The 12,905-nt window shown below is 40.4% G+C and overlaps 1 protein-coding gene across 8 annotated transcripts in view; it reads right to left on the bottom strand.

Moving 5' to 3' along the window:
• Positions 1-12,905, bottom strand: part of map4k5 (mitogen-activated protein kinase kinase kinase kinase 5) — a 43,694-nt gene that overhangs the window by 21,459 nt on the left and 9,330 nt on the right. For all 8 annotated transcript variants that reach the window (XM_080784636.1, XM_080784635.1, XM_080784637.1 and 5 more), the window contains exons 4-13: positions 9,344-9,434; positions 7,687-7,751; positions 7,480-7,535; positions 7,349-7,396; positions 5,937-5,979; positions 5,754-5,826; positions 2,949-3,080; positions 2,674-2,736; positions 1,580-1,661; positions 934-1,050 (exon numbers count right to left, since the gene is read on the bottom strand). In XM_080784636.1, the coding sequence (XP_080640762.1) occupies positions 934-1,050; positions 1,580-1,661; positions 2,674-2,736; positions 2,949-3,080; positions 5,754-5,826; positions 5,937-5,979; positions 7,349-7,396; positions 7,480-7,535; positions 7,687-7,751; positions 9,344-9,434 (770 nt within the window). The remainder of the gene's footprint in view (positions 1-933; positions 1,051-1,579; positions 1,662-2,673; positions 2,737-2,948; positions 3,081-5,753; positions 5,827-5,936; positions 5,980-7,348; positions 7,397-7,479; positions 7,536-7,686; positions 7,752-9,343; positions 9,435-12,905) is intronic.

Genomic DNA, 12,905 nt, shown 5'->3' on the forward strand with positions numbered 1-12,905 from the left:
CCTGCATTCCTTAGTGTCATTTGGCACAGTTATTACACATCTGCCTCAGTGCAAAATCTGCAAGGAGCAAGAAACCCTGAAGGAACTAAAATAAATATGGTAACCCAGAGCTAGTTCTAAAAAACATAGATGCACACTTGCACAGTCACATTATTATGCACTGCTGATGCTGTGTGTATAAACGAACAAGCTCCACTGCCAGCAGTAAATAGCCTTGAGGTTTTCCCTTTTTCCATTCATTCATCATGGCCAAGACAGTGCGACTGCTTGTCTTGTATCATGGGTGTAGAACAGCAACAATGGTCTTTTAAAAGGCGCTGGTACCACCTCTTTGGCTGCCCCATAGATGTGATGCTGATGCCAGTTGGAATAATAATGCACGGAGAGAAAATCAAGACAAGCGGGAAGAGAAGTAGGGGGAGCAAATACTTGCAGAAGAACATGAGAAGAGAACACACTGGGGCAAGACACTGAACCCAGCTCAAATTTCTTTCTTTTTTTATTGACAAGCTGCTGCAAAATGGCTCCTATGCAAGAATTTGCATTTAACACTGTCGGACGTATTGCTCATTTTTTTTCGTAGTCTAATAAGATTTCTGGAGCAGGCTTTAGTGACGTTCACATGATAACCAAGTAAGCAGTGCAACACTTTCCGTTTAATATTTGATAGAAACTAGAAACTCAAATTTTGCACTTTGTGGCTTTGTTAAGGAAAATGCACAGAAAAGGGTGATTATCCACTGAAGTCAGGTATAACGTTTGTGATTAATTTGACACACAGCCCTGTCTTGGTAGCCACTGAGGTGGCCCACAGCAGTTAATACTATAAATGTCAATTCAATTAAACAAGTCCTCCTTAAACGTCATTTCAATTAAATAAGTCCTCCTTCATTTTCAAAAGAACAAGTACACTTTCCTATGTGTCAACATTACCTCCAGGTCATCATCATCCACCTCACTGAAGTGTTGGTGGTTGTCTGGGTTGTTCATCTTGTCCAGGAGGTCGACAGCTAGTCTTCTGGTCAGCCCTGTCTGACCTACAAACACATGCTGCAAGACATAAAGAAAGGTTCAAATTTGTCCTAACTTATGTAAAACAGCGATAAATATAGCACAGTGAAAGTACTACAAAAACAATGTATTTTTGTTGCTGAACATGTGTGTGTATAGATATAAAAAGAATAAACTCAAAATAATTTGTAAAAACATCTTGGGTACAGCTCATCTCCCAAATGAAATGAGAAAAAGCACCTCTCACATGAACTACTTGTGCATAATTTAAACATAGCTAGAGAGAATAGTCATAACAAGAAAATGTTGTGTAATAACAGCCAAGTCTTTGGCATTTAATTATTAATATAAAACTGTAAATATTAACAGACTGTATAAGGTACAAAATATTAGCACACACATTATATAGTTGAATAACCTCTGACCTGGAAGTGTAATACTGTACCTTTCTTCATTTTAATGAATTATTATTATTATGAATAGTGTGCTATGATTCACTTGATGTATGATTCACTTAATTTAACGTGATTCTTCTGATTATCAATGACATAGAAATTAGATGAATTACTGATAGAAGCTTTTCTGCAGTGGGCCTCTTCTTTGGATTCTTCGTTAGAGACACTTTCACAAAGTTCTGGAAGGCTGTGGACCTGGAGGAAGATTCACAGTGAGGCAGTCATCCTTAAAGTGGTATTTCCCTTTAAAGCACTTCTGTGATCATTAGTGTGATTGCCCTGATAGGGCAATCAGACTATTGCTTTTCTGACCTCTTCTTTATACTAGATAAACTTTATTTTTTATACCTCCCACAGTTTTTGTCGCACGCACTCGAGCCATATGTCAAAACGACGGGCTACATCGGGAATCATGTGCGTGTATTTTGCTAAGACATTTGTTGGATAGTTTAATTGATATGAATTAATTAGTGCATTCAATTTCCCCATAGACATGAATGGGAAAATGCAAAAACTCACTTTCAAGTATTTTTTTCTCTGAGACCGTAAGGGCTATACTCACAAGACTTGGAGGAGAGATTCATAATAATTACTCAAATTAATTACCTTAGAGCTTAGAAGTATATGGGTCGGGCCTCATGGTGGCGCTATAACAGCCAACTTTACGTTTTGGGGTATAACTCTTGAACCGTAGGTTGTAAAATCAAAATGTTTTTTTCCCTGGATTCCTTGGGTCATGACGCATCTCCCCATATAGGCCATTTGCGTCTAGATAGATTTCCCGCCATTTTGAATTTTGTTCAAAACACACTTTTTGCTCCTCCTCCTACAGATTCTGTCCAAATCTCACACAAATCGGTACACATGATCTCCGGACCTATCCGATTAAAACAGCACAGTCAGAATTTAGATCTTCTATATTGTTCGGCCATAATCGTCTTCCGAAGTTAGTGGGAGGGGCCTATTTTACGAAAAACACACAACTCACGCACGGAATGTCCGATCCATCCCAAATCTGAATCGCGTGTCGAGGGTGGCTTAATCAACGCGGAGCCAAAAGCGATTCCATTTTCGACGGCTGCGATGTAGGCAATCACACTTTGCAATTTCCCAGAATTGCCTCTTTCTAGTTTTAACATCTACTCTGGCTTTTGTGTGCACACCAAGTAGTTTTCAATTTGATATTCATTTGACCAGACATACTCACCACTTGGTCTTGTCTTTTAGCTTGGGAGGCTGAAAGCTGCTCTTTGACATGAGAAACAATGCCCTGAAAACATTTAATTATAAATAAACGTTGCAAACAAAATAATCTTTCAAGCTAAATATAGCATGAAGCATACTTTCGATTAAAACAGGAGGGCTACCAAAGTTATCAAAGGGCTGATGATGGAACTCTGGGGGAACACAAAAGCAGGAAGTCAACCAAGGAATCTGCAAAGGAAGTGCTGGTTGATCATGTCTGAGGAAGCTGAACTGTACCTCATAGGGTGGAGATCGAACATAGGGGGCTGCAGCTCCGCCAGTTCTATGGAGGTGATACCAACGGCCCAGATGTCACACAGCTGGTTATAGCCCCCGTTCTTCTCCACTGCTGCCACCTCTGGAGCCATCCTAGGGGGTGCACAACATTTCAGCAGTGAGGATTTGTAGGGAGGTTGGCCAGCATTCCTAACGTTGCTGGTCCAGTCCCCAGTACAGAGAAATGAATACAACAGTTTGAGCAGTGGTATGCTCAGCTGGTGGGTGTGACCAGTCAGAGTATTATCGCTTTGCTATCACATTGTGCCACTTTTTCAAGCTATTTTTGGACTGTGCTCTGTGATCAGCCTTTTATGTCTTTACTAGTCCATACCCAGGGATTTCCACCCACCATCCATACTGGCTATGCAGTGTCTCCCCAATATGCATTGGACAGCGGTGCACCACCACTGCAAAAAAATTAACTGCCGCTGTTGAAGTGTAAATTATTACTTGCGCAAGCAGAGCGCGCAAGTAATCATTTCGCTTGGTCTCTTCAAAGTGAAGCCAAGTTTTTTTCAACCGTAAGTCTGTGCCTGGTTTGCTGGGACCAGTTACAACATTACGTCATCGTTGAGAACTGGGACCAGAGTACATGGTGTGTATACGTATGTAACTGGTCCCAATTCTCAACGATGACGTAATGTTGTAACTGGTCCCAGCAAACCAGGCACAGACTTACGGTTGAAAAAAAATTGGCTTCACTTTTTGGAACCAAGTAACCACAGTATACTGTTAATCAAATTACAACTACATACTCTGTATGTAGTTGTAATGTGATTTGTAATTTGTAAATCTGTGCCTGGTCTGCTGGGACCAGACTACACAGATGACCATATCTCTTACGTCATCACTGAGAGCTAGTCATACATATACACACCATGTACTCTGGTCCCAGTTCTCAACGATGACGTAATGTTGTAACTGGTCCCAGCAAACCAGGCACAGACTTAGGGTTGAAAAAAAACTTGGCTTCACTTTTTGGAACCAAGTAACCACAGTATACTGCTAATCAAATTACAACTACATACTCTGTATGTAGTTGTAATGTGATTTGTAATTTGTAAATCTGTGCCTGGTCTGCTGGGACCAGACTACACAGATGACCATATCTCTTACGTCATCACTGAGAGCTAGTCATACATATACACACCGTGTACTCTGGTCCCAGCTCTCAACGATGACGTAATGTGGTATCTGGTGGGACCAGATTACACAGATGACCATTTCTCTTACGTCATCACTGAGAGCTAGTCATACATATACACACCATGTACTCTGGTCCCAGCTCTCAACGATGAATGTGGTAACTGGTCCCAGCAAACCAGGCACAGACTTACCGTTGAAAAAAACTTGGCTGTCACTTTTTGGAACCAAGTAACTACAGTATACTGCTAATCAAATTACAACTACATACTCTGTATGAGAGCCCACGGTAATACACACCATGTACTCTGGTCCCAGCTCTCAACGATGACGTAATGTGGTATCTGGTGGGACCAGATTACACAGATGACCATTTCTGATGACGTAAGTCATACAACATTATGTTTCTGGATTGTATAAAAATCACGCAAATGTCAAAAAGTTAACCATTAAGCTTAACGTCGTTGTAGTATATAACTAACTAAACCAAACAGAACTTTAGGATAAAGGACAGAAATCCATACCATTTCAGAGAAGATAATTTTTCTACAGAACTGACTACGCAGACTACTTTCTCTCTCGAAAGTACTTGCGCGCTCTGCTTGCTCACTAGTAGGCCATTTATGGCCTACTAGTGTGCAACAAGCAAGTATGCACTCGGCAGAGTGCAGTTCTAGTTGTTATTTATTTTTTAACGATGAAAGACGGCTCCATCTTATGTCAGACAAACAGGGCGGAGAGCAGACGGGTGGTGACAGGCACCTCCATCCAGTTCCACTGAAAAGGTTACAAAAGTCTTTGATCTTGCCGCCATGCAACGTTTATATCGTACATTCTTTTTGTCCTCATTATCGTTGAGTCTGAGCACAAACTATTTATTCAAGTTGTTTTGGCAAATGTTTGAATATGTTAATATTCTCCATTTGCAACAGAAGTTTATGTACTGGAGTGTCATAGGCTACTCTCTCTCTCTCTCTCTCTCTCTCAATATAGCCATTTACTGTGCAGGACAGAACACTTGTGTAAATGGTAACAGTTACAGGATATAGGTGAGCACCTCAGGGTCAGTGTTAAATTGGCTATTTTTTCCAAAATGTAAAAATATTATACAGGTACAAGTATACATTAGAACATTCTACAATTAATATTTCTACAATTGCTACTAAACCTGTATATACATTTATTTTGAGAGATATACAAAAAGTTGCATCATAACATTAAATCATAATTATATACATTACTTAAAGGACCACTTCACCATGACATTATCGATGAGGAGTCCAATTGAATAGAAACTTTCTATTCCTGAAAAGTTACATTGCGAAAATGGATGCCATTTTTCTCACGATAATAAAAAAGGGGTAAAGACAAGTGGATCATTTTTCTATTATTTTCATTTGAAACATTTTGGACAAAATAGCCCTAGTGCCCACCTAATCTGTATCCCTGTAAATATTTCTATTATTGATTTTGGTGTTGTTGCTGATGTTGCTGTTGTATGTACGTATTGTATGTCTTGATGATGAAGTGATCATATCATAGTTTGTCCTATATCAGTCCTTGAAAGATAAAGCAACAGTTTCTGAACAAATTCAACCTTTCACAGTGGATGAAACTCACCAATAGGGTGTTCCGATGAAGGACTTCCTTTTGGCAATGGTGGCAGTTATTTTGGCGGCGACTCCAAAGTCAGCTGCGATAAAGGGTGACAGATCTTTTCAGGTTATGCAATACACAAACGCATAGCTGGAAGTGTTGAGAGGGTTCAAGTCCTCAGAACTCATATGCTGTCCAGCAGCTTACCTAACTTCACATCTCCGTTGTCTGTCAGAAGAATGTTGGCTCCCTGTTAGAATGAAGGAAAAGGTTCAAAATACCAGGTTGTATTGTTTTCCGCTCTGTTGTCAATAAAATAAATTGGGAGCTTTAAAAACAGTGTGCGGATCTCCTCTTTCCTTTCTTAGTTACTTTTTTGGATCCTGCACCCATTGAAATTTGCGTGCACCTCTTGACCATTTCAAATACCAGATAGGGCATAAAAGGTTCCAGACTGCAGTTATAATAGCTAGTATATCTGCAGTGGTTAGAGGTGGTCTCACTACTCCGTGTCAGGTAGGACTGCTTGAAAAGGACAGTTATTTGAAGCAGACGGCGCACCAGATCAGGCATTAGATGTGTGGCCATCTGTATTGTAGTTCGACTTCGGACATTGTTTTTGTCGACATAAAATCAATGAATTTTAAAAGGTTCATTTTAGGTTAAAGGTTCTTATTTATTTTTTTTAACAAAAAACTTGATAACAAAAAAGGGTTCCCATTTCCATGAAACAGCTTGGTCCACACACCAATTACATTTTAAGATAATAAAGTGCATCTAGGACTTAACCTGTGAAAGGGACAAGACACTGTCCGACGACACATTTGTCTTTTTCAAATATTTGTCGGTCAACAGTGTCAACGACACTTCCTACATTCCCAGTAATGAACTAACATTAGAGGCCATGAAGATGGGCAACACATCGTTGAGGTGATCTTAATTATCACAGTTGCCCAAAAAAAACTTTCCCCAGTGTATCACTGCCCTAAGTGAGCATAGGACTTACTGAGTGTTTCTTTTGGCTCTGACTGACACTCTGCTGGCATCCTGCAGTGAGAGCAGAGGAAACAGGAAGAGCTCTCTGCGTAGAGCTGAGCAGAGATAATAGGCCCAGCCCTGACCTACTGCGATAACACCAGAGACAGAGACATGGGGCTGTGTGAACAGCACCAGGCAAACGCCATCTGACATTCTGCTCCAGCATCTAAACTGCCTGGTGACGGCAATGGTCACATGTACCCATGCAATCTTGTCCCCCCTTGACCCCTTTCCAGTCACTTCAGTTCACACCTTTTCGGTCACGCTGCACAAGCCAAAAGACAGGCGTCTCGGCTGGTTTTATGATGGGCCAACAGATATTTATGGTGACATTGATTATATGTGCAACGACTGAGCTTACTGTTCCTCCAGCCCCGAAAAGTTATTTCTCTTTATCTCTTGCTCTCTCAAACCATCTATTACTCATGAAATGTATTTTATTGTTCTGTCAGGAACTGAATGTTCAGCTGCGGTCTTGGCCAGGTCTCCCTTGTGAGAGGTTATTTTTTTCTCATCAAAATGAACCGGGGATAAATACACATTGAATAAATAATAAAATACAACTTGAAAAGGTGTAGTACCTTGATGTCACGGTGCATCTTGCCCTTAGTGTGTAGATATCCCAAGCCCTGATGAGGAAATGATTGGCACGTTACAGATCAACTTAAATTCAGCTTTGGTATGTTTCCAAGAATAACATAGGTGGAATTACCTGTATGGTCTCTCTGCACACATAGGCAATCTGAAGCTCTGACAGCGGCCCAGTAACTGTAACACACACAACATTTTTGTCAGAGCTAACATTAGTCCTGTAGACTTGGCAGCAGTGCAGTAACATAAGTGAGGTATTTAACAGTGGATGTAATACTAAATGGTGAAACTGCATAATAATGATGAAATAAGTTCTGTAATATCTCACCATGATAGATATCCTGCAGGGATCCTCCACCACAATACTCCATGCATATCCACAGCTTCTCTCGACTGACAGAAGAACAAAAGGTGAGACAGTTAGGTCATTGTGCCAAACAGATTATTTACGGTTATACAGCGAAGTAGTTTCATTAGTAACAACATATGTGGGAAATTATATCTATAGCATCTACAGACAGGTTTCTTGATTTACTACATGACTTAAATGAAAGAATTACCATTCCCTTGATCACATTCAAATGGCTTTAGTAAGATATTGAATGAGATCTATGCCTGCTTGTCACCTTTTAGCTACACGTGCAAGAAATTTAATACAAAATAGTCAGGAAACAAGTCTGCAAGCATCTCGGGAAATTCCCCACGTAAAAGGATTTTCTTTTGCCTCTTTTGGTTGTGTTTTTTTCACTGCTGCATGGCGGTTTGGTTTGTGCTATAACCACCATGATTTAAGTAGCATTTTATGTCTTGTGTATTCAGTAGACTGTACAGGACCTGCTGCTGCGATAAGACGACTAATGGCCGTATAAAGCAGATCAGAGACTCGTATTCCAGTTAAACCTGCTGGAAGTCATTGGGGAAGGGTGGGCGTACCGACCCTACTTCCTCTCCAGGTTCCAGTCAAGAGAAACCACTACTAAAACCTGAGTGCTGAATCCTGGTACCAACAGGCTTCGCCAGCCTAGTCAGCAGCACCAGTCTGTCTAGAACTACTTTTACTGTGGTCATACTTTCACATGCGTGGGCACACTAACTCACTGGTGTGACCAACTCAAGTCATGTCAGTTAGGCAGGCAATGGTTCTTATCTATCTATTACATTTGAGAGAATTCCTCGCCCATAATTTGTGCCCATGGAGCGCACAACTTTGTGTACGGGTTCAGGAGGCCAAGTCATACACTGTGACATACAGTATGCGGAAGTGCCATTCACGCCTGTAGTTTGTGGCCGTAATACGTCACTGCCTTTACCTCTGTATCAGGGCTTTCCTACAACGGCAGTGAAACAACACCACAGACACACATCTTCTCAGTCACAACCTGCCCAGCACGGGCAGCACAACAAGGTCAATGGCCAAAGACACATCGCCGTCTGCCTTCGTTTAAAATTTACGCTTTGTGTGTGTGTCTCACTCAGACACACAATATTCACAGAGAAACAACACAGACACGTGGTGTTAGATGTGAGCATGCCACAGGCGTACAAGCTTCTAGTAAAGGAGGTTGGGCTGCCATAGCTAAATGGGTAGAGACTTTAGACCGCCGGCGCCTGTGAGGCTAAAGGTCCTAGGTTCAAATCCCTGCCGGCCCTGGCAATGTGTCGAGGTGTCCCTGAGCAAGACACATAACCCCTGCACACCTTTGAGAAGCACTCAGCTGGGTGAAGCTGAAAACTGAATTATTTTTTTTTAAGTACAGTACAGAGCAGAGTACACTACAATATAGAGCAGAGCACAGTACAGTACAGTAACTATAACAATAAATGTATACAGTAGTTGCACATCATTTTCTTTTTTTACTATGAGTGTTCTTTTTTTACTTTAACTGTTCTATTACCGTTATCACTGTGCAAACAAAATAAAATTTGTGATGTGGAAATATCAAATGACAGACAAAGGGTTGGTGGTATTCAGTGCTGGCTCTTACCACAGGTAGCTCCCAAAGTAGGCCACAATGTTTTGGTGCATGCATTCCTTCACCATGAAGATTTCCTGCTGTATGATGGAAAAGTCATCCCCTGGAATGACAGAGTGAGAGACAGACAGACAGCATCAGCACTAATGTTAATTTAAATATATGACAGTAATGAGAGGTTTTCTTGTAAAAGCCTTATATGAAGAAGATTACATTCTTGCAAAAAGATTGCTTTGCATGATTCCAACCTTCAGTTGAAAGCAAATTTAGGTCATGAATCATCTCTCTTTGCTTACAAAATAGTTACATAATCTGTGTTTTCTGAAATATTGATTGATCCATTTCACAGGGTGCTTGCCCTTTCCGCAAATACAAATTCCATACTTTTTCAAAACAGATGATGATTTATTATAAGACAAGTGTGTATTTCTGTTGGGAGTTTGACGTTTTGATAACCGGCGGTGATCTCATACCACTGGCAGGGAGACACACCTGCAGGTGTTTTGCCCTGTAGATGACTGAACAATGATGCAGCTCCCTTGCTGGCAATGTCAGTTTCTTGGGATCATATTTTGCAAAACACTAGCGCTTCACTGGGAGTCAGGCCTGGAGCAATCCAGGTTTTATATCTGGGGTGTTTGAGCCATAAGATTGAATACAAAACAACCTATTTTCAAACTTTTTTCCAAGGGCTATCATTAACAAGCATGGGTGCCGAGTCCGACTCAAACAATTTAACCATTGCATAAATACACTAAATGCAATAGTTGTACAGTGCAACCCTTTTCTTGAATTGGACATTTTGCTCAGATTGAAAGGTGGCTGCAAAAGCAGGCAGTTATTACAAATAATGTCAAGATTGCCAGAAATTGACAATTGTAAATCACATACAGCACTACTCTTAAATGGCTGTAGTCCCAAATTTGTATTGGCTAGTCCGCACTGCTGCAATGTATCATGCACTCATTCATCGTGTCACCTTTTAATGTGTGTTACGTGTATTACTATGACCAATAAAAGGTTTTCAAGAATTGCACCCAAGTTTCCATATTTTCCCATGTCTGGGAAATAGTAATTCATAATTTCACACTTTTCCAGACTTTCTAAACCTGCACACGCAAGGACCCCATTTCAGGTAGCAACAATTTTTCCATAATGAATAAACACACAATTTAAAGCAATCATTAATTTGTGGATATATGTTCCCTATCTAGTTGGAAATGTCACTATAGAGAAGGTACTTTGTTAGTTACAAAGGCTGTGCTAGGCCTGCAAGTTTGGGTTTAAGAGAACACTTAAGCTTTCCCTTCAGTTTTGCCAAACTCAAAACCACAGGACCATACAGTAGCATTCGAATAATTCTTTCTGACTATAATAGGGCTCAATATTTCATTATTATGTATTTGTAAAGAAAGTGGGATACAACTTTAGAACCCAAGTTACCCAACCTAGGTTTTTCACAATGCATGTACTTGTGCATCTGTGTGACAATAAAAATCTTGAACAATGCCAACGACAATAAAAGGAACAACTCCTACATTCAATGTTTACGTTCTCTAGGCTATTCAGGCATGCTTTCCAGTCAAACACAGTTTAACACATCCTATCGGTAGGAAGTTAGAAGACAAAAATATGCATCAGGCCAGCTGCTCCCAATTGTGCAGTCATACGAGGAGCTGGAACACATCAACACGTTAAGTTATAATCTATCAGAGGCTGCCGTCTCTTAAAATTGTGTGTGGGTGGGGGGGGGTCGACATCAAGCTCTTCTGACAGAAAAACAACAGGATATATTGCCTTGGGAGGGGGGGGGGGGATTCTGGTAAACATTTGCTGCGGTTGGATTAATTTGCTACCAACAGCAATAATGACCACAATGATGGGAGTGAAGATCCAAAATAAGCTATACTAAACTGTTCCTTTAAACTTTAAACAGTAGGCAACATAAATCACTGGTTTCTATAATTTTGGATATTCTCATATATCCATAATAGATAGCCAGATTAAAAGGTTTACTGTGGCCTTCAGACAGAGAAACCTAGTTCCTTGCCCTGAGCATCAGTGCACGAGCTCTGTGCCAGGGAGCTCAATGCTGAAGCCTAATTAAGCACTTATATACAAGTAGGTGACACCCGGGTACAGAGCTGTGAGTAGACCTTTCCCTTCCTGGAACTGAAGTCGCTGAGGGAAAAAGATGAGGGATGGAAATAGTTTGAGGGTTACAGTGGCTCTTGTTTTGAAAACACATGCATACGTACAAACACAGTGAGACAATTGCTGTGAAGCAGCCCCGCTCTCAGCCTGTCTGGGAGAGAGTTCGGATCTCTCACGTGAGGTCTGAATAAAAGTCTGGGTGGAATGCCAAGACACGCAATGCAGGCTGACCAGTAAACAACAACCCAGTGCGCTTCCACAAATATCAACCCAACTTAGCTATCAGATGCAGTTAACCAACTTAACGCTGTAGAACCGTGTGAAATTTTAAAATGAAAGCTGGGGGCCCAAGAATAATACATTACCTATTTGAAACAAACACTAATTATCTACAAATATAATACGAGATGATTTGATGCATTCAAGATAAGGATCTAATAACTTTGACAGAAAACTACTTTTAGTGTGCGCCAATGTGACACATACAATCACAATTCCAAACCATTAGAAGGCCATTGCAAATTAGTAAATTACACTTGTGGGGTACTTAATTTGGTGATAATTACATATTATTGCATGTGTAATTACTGTGTTTAACAGTTTTCAACCTCTTCATTTTGAGAGATACTGATGTTCAATACATCATTTTCACTGCATCACTGTCATGCAGCAAATGCAATGAATAGCCACAAAACAATTGGGAGGACAATTTCAGTCACAGTTTTAGAAACAAGCTGAAAAATATGGCAGGGTCCCCACAAGTTTCAAAACGAGGCCTCAAAGCAAAACCACTTCCTCTAAGACCCAGAACAACTTCCCTTTGCTCTTTGAATACCAAGCTGTGTTCCAATTAAATGCAAGGTGTGTAATTTGAATTCATTGTGGTGGAGGCACTGCAGCAATTTAACCCATTGCAGCAATGGAACCAATTTTATTGATCATAAATCACTTAAACGTATGCAAATTGAAATAAGATGGAATGGTCTGGACTTAGGTAATTTCCTAACGTAAATAAACAATGTTGAAAAATACTGTGTTTTGTTGAGGTTGAAAGTTTAAAAGTATGACACGCTTTCTCTTCAGAAGAATTGCACAGAAGCTTGACATTAAAAAAATAAAAGCAGTGGTTAATACTGTTCCCTTTATAATTTAGTGCTAGGTGGATGGCTCTAGTCTAGAGCAGTGGTTCTCTTCTCAAACATTTTCATGTCAAATGAAATACTGTACCGTATATATTTGGCCGTAGAAATCTCCCAAAGGTCCTATTCATCTTCTTTTCAGTGATTAGATCACTAAGTGAAGACATGTTTTATTTGTTTTTCCCATGGATAAACAAATAAAACTTGTCAGAAGGGCCTATTCTGTGCCCAAGAGCCACTGCAGCCTGAGGGCTGAACCACTCCCTATCTCTCTTCTCTGA

Source organism: Protomyctophum bolini (genome assembly GCF_963924005.1).
Source record: "Protomyctophum bolini genome assembly, chromosome: 15".
Taxonomy (NCBI): domain Eukaryota; kingdom Metazoa; phylum Chordata; class Actinopteri; order Myctophiformes; family Myctophidae; genus Protomyctophum; species Protomyctophum bolini.